A 14,404-nucleotide genomic window follows, 5' to 3' on the forward strand; every position below is an offset into this window, starting at 1 on the left:
CAGGATCCAAATTTCCGAATTGCATTCCGGAGCTTCCTAATGCCATTCAGGTCCGGGAGCCTCAGCTTTAGTATTATATGTATAACGGAAAATTGTATACTTACCTATCGGTAATTTTCCTTTCCTGACGCCAGTACATGGCAGCATACAATGGGTATGGCTCCGCCCCCAGCCCAATCACAGGACCAGTTATACTATAAATTAAAGGCCGCCTCCCAAGGCCACCATTCTCGTAACAAGTACTCAATGCGAAAGCCATTGGAGGGTCCTGTATGCTGCCATCAGGAAAGGAAAATTACCGATAGGTAAGTATACAATTTTTCGTTTTCCTGACGCCAATCCATGGCAGCATACAATGGGATCTAACTAGCACACAACAGGGAGGGCCATTCTGAGATATGTATTTATTTGTGCCACTGGTAAACACATTCAGAAACAACTTCCCCATGGACAAGACTCCTGGATAGACCCTGTAATGGGACAGGAATGGTGGCCTTGCGAGGTGGGCTTTAATTTATAGTATAACTGGTCCTGTGATTGGGCTGGGGGCGGAGCCATACCCATTGTATGCTGCCATGGATTGGCGTCAGGAAATACTGTATATGGCTCCCATGTTGCTGTATCGAAAATTCGTGTTCAGACCCATTGGGATGCATGAAACCGAAAAAACACATCCGATTGGCCAGACAAGTCACATGTCCGATTCAGTTTAGTTTTTGAACAAAATTCGGATTCTGACACATTCGGATGCATTGGGTTTTGGAAACTGGGATGTGTCTGAATGTTGGAAAATTCTTCCGAATTTTGATGTGGAATGAAACGACTCGCACGTGTTTAATGCAGTGAGGGGAATTTATCAAAACCGGGGCAACTAAAATCTGGAGCAGCCGTGCACGGCAACCAATCAGCTTCTACCTTTCATTTTCATAACTGAACAAACTGAAGAGAGAAGCTGATTGGTTGCCGTGCACGGCTGCTCCAGATTTTGTCTGCTCCAGTTTTGATCAATTCCCCCCAATGTATAGAACGTGATGACTCGGGGACCTTAGACTGCTGCAGCTGAGGGTGGAGAGAGGCTCCAGGGATCGGTCTAATAGCAAGACGTCTCCGAGGATCGGTTGAGTATAACTTTTTTATTTTTGACCTCTGGATAAAACGAGCACTTAACCCTTGCAGCGCGGTGGTGGTTCCACTGCAAAGGTTCATAACATTTTTACCTGCCGTTCTTCTTTAATGTTGCCCATACACCTAAATCACTCCATTCCCCCATCCATGCTAAACAGCGTGGATGGAGGAATCTCCCCTGCTGGGTATTGTATCCTGAAAGCCAGCACCCGTTACTGTCAGAATTCCTGAACAGTAACTTGGAAAAAATCGTAAATGCATGAAAACGGATGTGTATAGATGTGAAACCATCCTAAAGGAGATACGTGGTGAGGACAGCATGGCTTCCACTGCAGACATCACACTGAAAATGCTGGTTGCCTGGCTGCCTCTGGCTGCAATACTGTGAAGCTGAACTCTATCCTGTAGATCTCTGCGATAAGCAAATATTGTCTAAATATCTTTTAGATTGTAAGCTCTCCGTACCATCTTGTCTTAATTTGTATTGTAATTGCAATCTCTTCCTTATATTGTAAAGTGCTGCGCAAACTGTTGGCGTTATAAAATTCTGTATAATAATAATAATAATAGAGTCATGTGTATCCTTCCATGAATCTCGGTGAGCTTTGTGTATTTCTTCCAGATCTGTGCTGTAATCTAGTGTGAGACTTTGCCTCTGCAATAAAGACCGGTCACTACTGCTCTCTCTACTTGTGCTGGGGGACTGGTCTTCTCTCCGCCCACTCCAGTAATAAAGACCGCTCACTGCTGCTCTCTCTACTTGTGCAGGGTGACTGGTCTTGTCTCCGCACCCTCCAGTAATAAAGACCGGTCACTACTGCTCTCGCTACTTGTGCAGGGTGACTGTTCTTCTCTTCGCCCCCTCCAGTAACAAAGACCACTCACTGCTGCTCTCTCTACTTGTGCAGGCTGACTGGTCTTGTCTCCGCCCCCTCCAGTAATAAAGACCGGTCACTACTGCTCTCGCTACTTGTGCAGGCTGACTGGTCTTCTCTCTGCCCCCTCCAGTAACAAGGACCGGTCACTGCTGCTCTCTCCTTCTGCAAGGTGACTAGTCTTGTCTCCGCCCCTCCTCTAATAAAGACCTATCTTTAGGAGGGGGCGGAGTCAAGACCAGTCACCCTGCACAAGCAGAGAGAGCAGCAGTGAGCGGTCTTAATTACTGGAGGGGGCGGAGAAAAGACCAGTCACCCTGCACAAGCAGAGAGAGCAGCAGTGAGCGGTCTTAATTACTGGAGGGGGCGGAGAAAAGACCAGTCACCCTGCACAAGCAGAGAGAGCAGCAGTGAGCGGTCTTAATTACTGGAGGGGGCAGAGAGAAGACCAGTCCCCCTGCACAAGTAGAGAGAGCAGTAGTGACCGGTCTTTATTGCAGAGGCAAAGTGTCACACTGGATTACTGCACAGATCTGGAAGAAATACACAAAGATCACCGAGATTCAATAAGAACACACATGACTCTTGTATGAGGATATCCCGGAGTTCAGTGGTTGGGTTTAGATCTCCGGTAACCTACGCACATGGAGAAGCTCAGGCGTGTCTGTTCCCGACCAGCCACAATATTATTGGAGTGGAACAGAGAGAGGAATGGAAGGATCGGACTTTGCAACACTTTTTGTACCAAAGATCCAAAATATAAACATGCATCTAAACAACAATAGTACAATGATCCCCGGCAAGGAAGCAATTGGCAAAAGTCCAAACCCCCCTCCCCAATGTATAGCATGAATGGGAACTGTATGAAATCTGAGCACGGCTATAGACATTTAATGGGCATTTATACCCAATAGATCAATAATGATGCAGCTCATGCTGAACAATGGCTCACCATGCACGCTCAGCTACCCAACACAGAGCTGGTTCCGCAAAGCCAACAGAAATCATTTTAATTAGATTTTTTTCTTTTTGGGGGGGGGGGTGCATTGCATTGTCACCGGCGAGGGTGAGGGTGGCGGTGCATCCTTGTCTGACTGCGCCAGCGCTAATTGCCATGATGCTCAGTCCAAGCCATTGACATGCAGCCATTGCATAAATTATGTGCATACAGTAATACAAAGCAGATCACAGCCATTTTTTTTTTCTGGTCCTGTTGATCCAGCTCCTTGCCACAGAAAAAAAGAAAATAAAGCTACAGACACAAAGGGGGGATTTCAGACTGGAGGGGGGTCAAAGGACGCCTGGCAAACCGTGCAGGATATTTTTGGGCTTTCTTTTGTGTTCTCAGAGGCGCCCTTCTGCACTGGATTTTCCCCGCCGCGCAAAACTTTAAACTGAAGAAACAAGCCGAGCGAGCCGTGTTTGCCGAGCCCTCGCGCCTGGATTTTTTGTTTTTTTCCCACCCCATCGCCCTGTCCCTTGCCCTCCGCCGGGCGTGCAGCGCAGCACCTACCTGACATGTCTTCATTCTCCATCTCCTCCACGGGCTCCTCTTCGCTCCCCAGGGGCCCCCTCATGGCCCCCCTCGATTAATTGCAGCTTATTTCTTTTATTTGCTTGCTGTAAGGGGGCAACCCCCCCCCTTTCCAAAAAAACTGCTCCAGTTCTTAACCCATAGGATGCCAGGGGGCTCCAAGCCTGCGCTGATCAGGGCTTGGTAGGCTGCAAGAAAGAGAGAAAAAAAAAGGGGGGGGGGGTATTTTTTTATTAAAGATGGCTGCCTATTTCTTTTTTTAAGGAGAAATGCCCCCCCTTCTCTCTCTCTCCCCCCTCTCTGCCCAAATCCCTCTGCCTGAAAATAAAAGAGAGCGAGAGAGAGGAGAGAGACAAAACTGGAATACACATGCCCAGTTTGTGACGTCCAGTCTGGTTGCCCAGGCAACCACATCCCATAATTTTGGCACAACTAGTTAGTGGGGATGCCAGAGGGGACCAAGTTCAGGACTAGTTAGCAACAAGGGATCTGGTGGTAAGGGGTAAGGGCACTTTGCATGGGGGGGTTGTGTAAATTTTGGTGTGTGTGTGTCCTCCATCCATGCAATCATCCCTCTGCATCACAGACAATGTGCACTGATGGCTCTACCTGTGTCTGCCAGCACTGCCATGCCTGGGCACCAAGCACTGACAGCACAGTGACAGCTTAGTGACAGCAAACACGCCCCCTCCCACAGAGCAGTCCTGTGCTGGGTGGGCTGCAAACTTTAAACAATGTTTCCAACAAAAGTTTTTTTTTTTAAATGTATCACTGAGCAGCTGCCACTTCCTCTGCTTAAAGGAGCAGTCCACTCCAAAAAGTTATTTTTCTTGCATAACTAGGGGTGTGATATGAGCATGCTCCTGTTCTGAGATTGAGCTATCAGATAAGGATTTAAAGGGACCCTGTCAGCGGACCGTTCATTTTACCACAAAAAGCTCCCCAGTGAATGATATGTAAACATTGAAGAAATGCACCCGCATTAAAGAAGAACTCCGGTTACTCCACACTTACATAACGCAGCAAAGGCTTTGATTCCCCCTATACTGGAAGAAGGCGAAACAAGCACCTTTATATCTTTGGTTTGGGAAAATTGATCATTATATCCTTATGGAAGAACTAACCTATAGCTCTGAAGACCAGTACCCCAAGTTATCTAAAATATGGGCCTGTTGGGTCGTCTTTAAAACTATCTACCCCTTACTTATGTCACTTGGACCAGGTAATGATCCGCTTAGTTAGGTCACTTCACTTGAACTAAGTGGATATTTTTTATTTTATTATCCTTGTGATCAGATGTTCTTTGGTTGGGACTCTCCGGTCCCTCCTGCTCTTTTGCTTTTTTATTCCCTATTTCAGTTTATGTCTTCCTTTCTCCTAACCCCCCTCCCCTTTTTTTTTTTTTCTCTTTTTTCTTCCATGTGCAAACCCAATATTTTGGATTGGTGCGATACATCCTCAAAATCATCTCTGAATTGGTGCTGACACTGTCCTTCCTTCTGGAGGGTGACTACTTTTGTTTCCCATGGTCCCTGTGTATGTTGTAAAGTAGTCACCGCTCCAAGCTCGCTTCTGTGATGGACTACAATCTCACTACAACTAAACTAAACTAAACCTGAGATTGTAGTCCCTCACGGGAGTGAACTTGGAGCGGTGACTACTTTACAACACACACAGGGACCATGGGGAACAAAAGTAGCCCCCCTCCATAAGGAAGGACAGTGTCAGCACCAATTCAGAGATGATTGGAGGATCTACAGCCGAGTGATACACAAATAAGATACATTTTTGCTCAGTGACTTGATTGCATTTTTATGGTTTACCTCCTGAGTTTTAGTTTTAGCATCACTTTAAATTGTGCATCCTCCTTTCTTCCAGTTTCTATTGTCTACGAGTCTGTTTTAGATGCTGAACAAGTTATGTTTCTAAAAATTTCAATCAAAACTTAATGCAAACAAAAACTCCGGGAAAATAAAAAAACGTACCCTTGCAGTGGGGCTACTCCTGCATTGTAAGGGTTAAGTGCTCATTTTGTCTAGCGGGCTCAAATAAAACAGATTTATTTATCTGATCCTCTGTCCTGCTAGGCTGCTAGACTGGTCCCCACAGCCTCTTCTCTCCCAGGCTCTGGCGATCCTCATCGTGTCTCATGCAGGTCCGTTAGACATGAGGATGCCGAGGGGTATTCCATAGATTTATGGCCACTAGATGGAGCTGAGAAGCATAGGAAATAAGGATATATTTTGTTTTACTCCTCAGTTCCCTCTAGTGGTCATAATGTGGTATTACAAGATAACGTGTGAGAATATACAAGTACATTCGTTTTTGCATTCAATCTCACAGAACGAACATTCACAGAGACCCGCAGGGCCAGTGGCTTTGCAAATGTGCTCACAATGTCCCTTGGTGTCCTCACATCTAATGCAGGTCAATGGACCTGTATAAAACATGATGACATTAGCAGTCCTTAGACTTCCAGAGTCTAAGGACCCGCAGCAGAGGCTGCGGGTATAGGTCTAGCGGGTATCGGTCTAGCAGCCCAGAAGGAGCCGGCATCAGGTAAGTAATTCTGCTTTACTCTGGCCCCTAGAGCAAAATGCACAAAAAACCCTTGTAGTGCAGGGGGTAGCCCCACTGCAAGGGTACATGTTTTATTTGCCTCTGCTCTAACAGTTCTCCTGGAAGTCCTCATAATACCTGTTGATTCTGCCAACGATGTCCATTTAATGCAGCTCCCTGTAATGGTGTGGCAACAATGCAGCTCTGCTCCTGATTTCACTCTCATGTAGGCTGTGTTTGCTTGCAATGGGAGGAGAGGGGGGCATGGCTGTCAGCATTGTCACTGCTGGATCACCAGCCTGTAGCTTGTCAATCAGCACCTGGCCACACTTAGTCCCACCCACTGCTTTCTGGATTGGCTGCACTGCCTTCTGTTGCTTATACCCTCCCACTGTGATCTGCAGTGTCTGGGAGGGGGAGTGTGTGAGACACAAACGAATGAGGATTTGGCTCAGTCACTGAAGATTTTTTTTTACTTTACGAGGCTTGTGCATTTCCATAACTGTATTTTGTGCTTGTTTTGACAATACAGGAGCATTGAGTTGTACTTAACTGTCCAATCACTGGCTGTGGGCAGGAAGCGGTGGGCTCGCTACATTGCTTAAATGCAGTGGAGAAAATGTGGTCACCAGGCTGGCTGCTCTGTCTGGTAGGGCAGTGTCAATCATAAGACTGGATGGAAAATCTATCTTGCTTTAGATATACTGGAGAGAGAGAGAGAGAGAGAGAGAGAGAGAGAGAGAGAGAGAGAGTGTCATGTGAAAAAGAAAGTACACCCTCTTTGAATTGTATGGTTTCAAGGATCAGGACCTAATAAAACTCATCTGCCCCTCCCTTTTAGATTGTAAGCCCTCAGGGGCAGGGCAGGGCCATCTTGTCTTGAATTGTATTGTGACTGTAATGTCTTCCTTATATTGTAAAGCGCTGTGCAAACTATTGGCGCTATATAAATCATAATAATAATAATCTGCTCCTTAGCAGGTACATACAACCTTAGATGAACAACAACACATGATATATTACACCGTGTCATTATTTATTTTACAAGCATAAAACCAAAATGGAAAAGCCATATGTGAAAAACTAAGTACACTCTATGATTCAATAGCATGTAGAACCACCTTAAGCAGCAATAATTTGAAGTCCGGTCTTCAAACACTTTAACAACAGCTGCTCTTGAACATTTAACAAATTCTGCTGTTTTGCTGATACTCGCTCCGAGCGCCAACAATCATCCCACGTTCAAAGGCTGTTAAATCGCGTTGTTTCCCCATATCTTCAGAAACAAATCACTTCTACTGTCGTGGTAAACAACCTGCTTCCCTATTTATAATGGTCTGGCCCTCTAGCAAATTCAGCGCAAAATTATAGCTAATTATAGCTAATTTGCCTACAAACATCAGGTGGTCATAATAATCTGGCCACTCAGTGTATACTGTACATATATTTTTCAATTGTGATTTAGCTGTTTTCCTGGCATTTAAATATTTTACTATAAAGCTATATAGGAGCATCATTATATGATCTGCCCTGTGATCTGGTAAATACATTAGACTAGAATACAAGACCATCATGTCTCTAGACACCGTTGAAATATATCTTAAATTATATTTCCCAGCTGTACGTGCATTGTGCTGATAGGGAGTATTTTCTCTTCCTCCGTATGCTGTTCATCTTCCAGCTGTGTTCTACATTCTACATCAGATATGGAACAGAGTAAACATTTAAAGGAGATGTACAGAGGCTCACCTCCTTCCGAAAATAACGTGTGCCTGGCTCCTTTGGCTTCAATACTTTCCGACAAACTCACCTAGAACAAACAAGCAGACAGTAATGTAAAAACTCCCCATCTGCATACTTGTTGTGGGTTACATAGTATTTGAGGTTGAATAAAGACACAGGTCCATCAAGTTCAACCTTTGTGTGTCTGTGTGTGATTGTGCGTGTGTGTACACAAGTCCCTGTGATCTTGTTTTTAAGTGTACCTGTAACCCTGTATGTTACGGTCTCTGAGGAAGGTATCTAAATTATTTTCGAATGATTCAATACTCTCAGCTGATACCACTGCTTGTGGCAGAGTTCCAGACTTCAACCGCTCTGACTGAAAAGAAGCCCCTACGCCCCTTGTGGTTAAATCTTTTCTCCACCAGTTTTAGGTGGTGGCCTGTAGTCCTTGTTACGGAGTTTACTGTATATACAGTATATTGCTGATGTTGCCATCACCACCAAACATGTTGTACATCAAAATCATGTTCCCTCTTAAAGGAGAACTATGAGGGGAGTGCTTTTCACTCACCTCATAGTTCTAGCCGACCTGTGACAATGAGACTGTGACAGGGGAGGGGCTCGATCCCCCCCTCCCCGCTCCGATCCGCCAGCGCTGACTGGCGGAACGGACGGGGGAGGGGGCGGGTACAGCTGGCTCTGCCTCTAGATAGGCAGAGCCAGCTGTCAGTCACGCAGCTGGGCGGATCCCAACACAATTGGCCGGATCCGCTTCAGCGTCTCAGTATACCGCGAGCAGTATACTTGGCCTAGGGTGACGAGAGGACACTAGTTTGTGTCCTCCCGTTACCCTAAGGAGAACTATGGGGAAAAGACTTAACTCCATAGTTCTCCTTTAATCTCCTCACTTCCAGGGTGAACAAGTTTAAATTTAGTAACTTCGTCTCATAGCTTAGGTCCTCCATCCCCTTCACTAGTTTAGTTGCCCTTCTGTGGACTCTCTCCAGCTCCAGGACATCCTTTCTGTGGATTTGGCCAGAAAATCTCGAAGTCAATGGATCAAGCAAAACAGGAAATCAGCATAATCAAGAGGAGTGAAAAAATAACATCCTATGTATTTCTTTTATGACAGGTTCTCTTAAAAGAAACCTGAAGGCTTACATTGCTGACTGCTTCTGAAAATCTTAGTTTCCTGGCTTGTTCCAGAAACTAGCATTTCCGGTGTGCAATCATCATAACCTATGTTATTAATAATTACGATATGTGCCATCTGCCTACACCGCCATTTTGCTGTGTTTGCTGCGCCTCACCCCATTATTTCAATAGGGTGGTCTATGCGAGGCAAACAAGCTCATGCAGTCTTTTGAGATGGAAGTGGCATTTTTTTTGACTGAACATTTTCTAGCATTTGTCACACATGAGAGCACGGGCAAAAACGTGCAATTTGCTTGCCACCTTGAGGGTACCAAGTGTACTGAATCATTGCCTGGCTTCCTCATTGGCCATGGAGTCGGCTTTCTGGCTAATCAGGAAGCCGCCTGGTTTCCATGATTGGCCAGTTTCCCAACCAATCAATCAGGAAGCCAGGCGGCGAGTCAGTACATGCTGCCCGGCTTCCTGATCACCTGGGAAGCCGGCTCCTTGCTCCCTCGTCACCACGTGATGAAGAAGCATGGAGCCGGCTTTCTGATTAATCAGGGGGGGGGGGGGTGTAATGACTTGCCACCCGACTTCATGATTGGCCAGCTTCCCAACCAATCATTACATGCCGCCCGCTTTGTGACTGGCATGGTAAGCCGGCTCCATGCTCCCTGGTGACAAGGGAGCCGGCTTCCCAGCCAATCAGGAACCCAGGCGGCGTATAATGACTCACCGCCCAGCTTCCTGATACCAGGAGTTCCGGTATCGGAATAAGCATCGGGAGCACTTGGGCGAGTACTCATACTCATCCAAATACGCGGTATCGGCATCAATACCAATACTAGTATTGGCGCATCCCTATGTGCAGCGTATTGTGTCTATACAATGCTACGGACACAAAAACGCAACAGCTGGGGCTCCTGGGCAATGCAAATACTGGTGTATTTGACATTGTATACCCATACAAACTGTACTTGCATCAGTGTGAATGGTGTTATTTTAGTAACTGTTGTACACATAGACTGGTGCATTTGTTTTCGACCAAATTTATTTTGTTATGTTTGGTAAAAGAGTAGAGGTAACAACTACCCCTACTCATTCACGGGGGGCCCGCATACCCCCACAACCGTCAGGCCAGGGCTGTGGGGAAGTGAGGAAGAGGTTCTTGTCCTCATCAACATAGGAACCCTGCCCCATGTTGAGGGCAAGTGGCCTGGTATGGGGCGAGGTGCACGCCCACCCCCCTCCCCCCTTTCCTGGTCTGCCAGGCAGCTGCTCAGATCAAGGGTCTGGTAAGGGATCTTGGCATGGCATCCCCCCTAAAATTCCTACCAGACCTAAAGGATCTGGTAGGAATTTAGGGGTGGAACCCATGTTATTTTGTGTCAATTTTCACATTTATCAATATACTAAACACCATTCAAATAGTTCCAAATTCTGAAAATGAAAACTTTGGATTGATCCGAATTCTAAACATCAAGTGGATTCGAATTTCAGTAAACAAAAAAATCTGAATAGAAAGTAAAAAACAAAATTCTGCTGTGCGCATGTCTAATACACGTAGTGGCCCATGTAAGAGCAGATCGCTTATGGCAGCAAGCAACAAAAATCTGAAAACGTGTTTGGAGCGTGGACAGAGAGAGACCGGTATCTAAATACAATGTAAAACACAAATGGGGTGCGGCAAACATTTTCCAGGTAAAAAATGCTCTATAGGTTCACTTGGTTGTTATACACATCACCGCAGTTTGCCCCAAACGCCCATATCTGTCTGTATAATGAGACAGCCCCGTCCGTCTCCCTTCCTTGGTAAGAGCACATATATTCGATTTAGCGCCTCTCGCTGTAACTAAGCTTGCATTTTTCTCTCTCTGTTTTTTTATGAATGTCACTTTCCAGTTGCTTTTCCCGCACAGGTTTGCTGTTCACTAAGTGTGAGAAATAACTTCACATTCAAACCGCTTTCAAGCCTAAATCTCATTAGCTCTGCATTGGAGACGAGACATTGAATCATTCTAAATCAAAGGCGTGCAGAGCGCCGCCAGAAGAAAATTGAAACATTTTCTTCCAATTCGTGGTGTTGGCTAAAATTGCTTCCGGAAGAGTTCCCTAACATCTTTCATTGTGTTTATCTATGCGGTGGCATGCTTTAACCTCGCCCGATGTTCTGGAAGAAGCCGGGAGACGTCCCTTATAATGCGATGCATATGTAATAAAATGGAGTCACTCGTCTTCAAGGCTGAGGAGCCTATCGCTCGGCGCTCAGAGCAAGTGATTAAAATTAAGGTCACTTCTTCCATTGAAATAAAAATGGAACAATCACAACATTTATAGAAAACCGACCGGCCTTTCCGAGCGGCGAGGAGATGAATACTAAGCGGGTTTTGTGGCAAATGTAGAATACGACGCAAAGAAAGATTAAAGTGTAAAAAAAAAAAAATCATAACTTGCATTACGTTCTCTTGTGCGCAGATGTATATGTGAGATTCTCAGCAAGTGGCCCTTTAGGGCTTATTCAGATGGGTGGCTGCCCAGGGCCGGATTTCCCACAAGGCCACCAAGGCCAGGCCTTAGGGCAGCAGGGAGTAGAGGGGCAGCAGGGGTGTGGAATTCCTATCTGCCGATGCCCGGGGCATGCAGTTGCGGGTGCCGGGCAGGTAGTTGTTTTCTACATTTAGCCCTGCTTTGGGACGACCAGAACTGCCGTAACTGGACGCAAACTCTTTATATCCATAGTCAGAGCCACTAATTGGATGTGATTGCTTGGAGGAGCGTTGCATGCATCAGCCATTGATATGCACAAGGGCTGCACCACTGCTGTCGCGGATTGTGTTCACTGTGTTAATGAGCCCTTATGTAAAATAACTTAGGAAGAAAGTCTCCCTATGAAGGTGGCTACACTACATTTCCTCCCTGTAGGTCTAGCTTAGCCGCCCAGCTCAATGCATTCTTGGAGTACAAATACAATAATATGTGCCTGCGCTTGCTGCATCAGCACATGATTGTTTTGTACTACAAACCGCCTCCTACTATCCCATTGTACTACAAACCAAACCACTATTATGTCACCAAGCTGATTTTATGACAGTGCCAACCACCACATAGCTTAATGGCGGGGGCATGCATGCACACTGCAGAACGTGAGCACAAGCTATGATAGAATGGCAACCCTGGTAGCTTATGAGAACTATCAGGGTTGCAGCTGGGACCACCACTGTCCTGAAATCATTGCAGCTGGGACCACCACTGCACCACTGTCCTGAAATCATTAGTCTGTATTGTTTTAGAAAAACTGTCACATGACACTAAACAAAAATGTATCCGTACTTGTAAAACTGGTATCGGTGCATCCCTTTATATATGTTTATAAAAATAAAATCATACACTATAAGAGAGATGTACAAATCCCAGGCGCTCCGTGTGCTCCTTACAAATGACAGCGGCCTCCTAACTTTTGAATTTTTCTCTAGTCTTGGAGCTCAAAAAGTATCGGTACTTGTACTGAGTACGGTAGTTGTTATCTGTGCATCTCTAGTCATAATGTTATGGCTGATCGGTGTATATGGTAGCTCAGCATTTAAGCCCACTGTTGTGCTTCTATATTATACGGTTTGCGTAAGGCATATATGTGATTGGAGAAGGGGAGAACAATAATACATAACAATACACAAGACTGAAAGGAATTAATAAATATGATCAGAGCTACAACAGGGGATTTGTAGCAATTGTTACAACGCATATTTCTTCCCTATGATCGTCATCTCCATCTAGTGGCCATAATGTGCTATTTCCCCTATTTACTGCGGCACATTGTCTCTGAAGAACATTCGATCAGAAGATAAACTGGCCTAAAAACATTTGATTTTCCCCCATTCTGTTAATTTGCACAGAGGGTATGGCCATGCATTGTCACTGGATGGAGAGCAGGGGGGGGGGGGGGGGTGTATATTTTTTGTAACTAAACCCCTTAGTGTGGCCAGTCTCTGACACCTTTTCACCTTCACTGTACAGTTCTCCTGGAATCTGTCGGGTACCAGTCTGTAATCTGGAATGCTAAATGAGCCCCTTCCAAGTGCAGAGCAGTGAAGCCTTCCCAGGGTGTCCTGTGTGCCCTTTATTTACCACACTGCAGTTTAATATTTGGGAGCTCCCTATTGCTTCCGCTGCGGGTACAGTTCACTGTGCTTTGGCATTTTGTGGGTTGATTTTCAAACCTCATCTCAACTTGCGTGAAGGACCATAAGGCGGATCTTTAGGCTCGGTTTGCCCCTAGGGCGACATCGTTTTTGATGCACGGCTTTGTGCATATTGATGCACCTACATCAAATCACTCATTTTTGTGAGCAGATTGTAGCTCAAAATGTTAATGAGCAAACACGCAAACGCACCTTTTTAGGCGCTTCCTATTGAGGATATGGGGTGAAAACGAGCTGTAACACGCCATTTAAATAAAAAAAAAACCTCACATACTTTTCCAGCAACAGGCGTTTTGCTTATTGCGACAAAACGCTCAAATGTGAACAGGACCATAGAAATTAATGGGATTGGGTTTTTTTTTTAGGGCACAAAAAGCTCTACAAGACGCTCAGTGTGAATCAGACCTTAAGCTGCCCATTGTTCAACTTTTTTTTTCCTTATGTGGGCCTGTTCTATTCCTGTTGCCCACCCCTCAATTGGACTGCTTTTGGGCATCCCATATTTCTCAAATTACTGTTCCCGTGTCCCTTAACCTCCCTGGCAGTCTGTTTTGTAATTTTTTTTTTAAGTTTAAATTTGCTGCCGGTTCCGCCCCCCCGCGACACATACGCTCGCAAGGGACGGAACCCGGATGCCGGCATCGGCCGGAGGACACAGCGGGGATCGTGGACAAGTGTGGCGCTGTGTATACCCGAGTGTGGCTCGGGGTTACCGCTTATGGTAATGAAAATAGACCCCAAGCCACACTCAGGAATACCGCCAAGGAGGTTAATGAATAAAAAATCTGATTTTTGTACTTACTGTAAAACACATTTCTTCAAGTTCATTAAGAGATTATTAATGTGAATTGCTCCTAAATACGGCTTTTCTAATAATCCATGCACTAATTCATTGATATATAAAAGTACTAAACGAGCACGGATTCATTAATATGCAGGATAGGAAGAGGCACCATAATTAGCATTTTCAGTTCAGAATCATTTCATAAGCCCAATACAGACGGGTTCTCTAAATATATTGTGACCAAACCTCACAGGACTGCACTGCAAACACGTTGTAAAGATATGTTGCAATGCATTTAAAAACCTGATACGTCTATCTGTGCCCACACAGTTATTACATTGCTTTGTATGAAAGCTGAAACGCCATAAAAATAAATAAATCGCATTGTGACACATTTTTACAGTTAAACTGGTAAAGACTGAACTATATCCTAGATCACGTAGAACAGAAGACACGGACACACCAA

At 45.3% G+C, this 14,404-nt stretch overlaps 1 protein-coding gene across 2 annotated transcripts in view; it reads right to left on the reverse strand.

The window, feature by feature from the left end:
- The window catches only part of CHD5 (chromodomain helicase DNA binding protein 5), a 117,321-nt gene extending 113,654 nt beyond the window's left edge, over nucleotides 1-3,667 (reverse strand). Inside the window, exon 1 of one of the 2 annotated variants that reach the window (XM_018552455.1) lies at nucleotides 3,514-3,667. In XM_018552455.1, the coding sequence (XP_018407957.1) occupies nucleotides 3,514-3,577 (64 nt within the window). In that variant the 5' untranslated portion in view covers nucleotides 3,578-3,667. The remainder of the gene's footprint in view (nucleotides 1-3,513) is intronic. The other variant, XM_018552463.1, reaches the window with a different exon arrangement.
- Nucleotides 3,668-14,404: the final 10,737 nt, after the last annotated feature.

This window comes from Nanorana parkeri, unplaced genomic scaffold (genome assembly GCF_000935625.1).
Source record: "Nanorana parkeri isolate BGI_ZX_2015 unplaced genomic scaffold, ASM93562v1 scaffold5, whole genome shotgun sequence".
Taxonomy (NCBI): Eukaryota; Metazoa; Chordata; class Amphibia; order Anura; family Dicroglossidae; genus Nanorana; species Nanorana parkeri.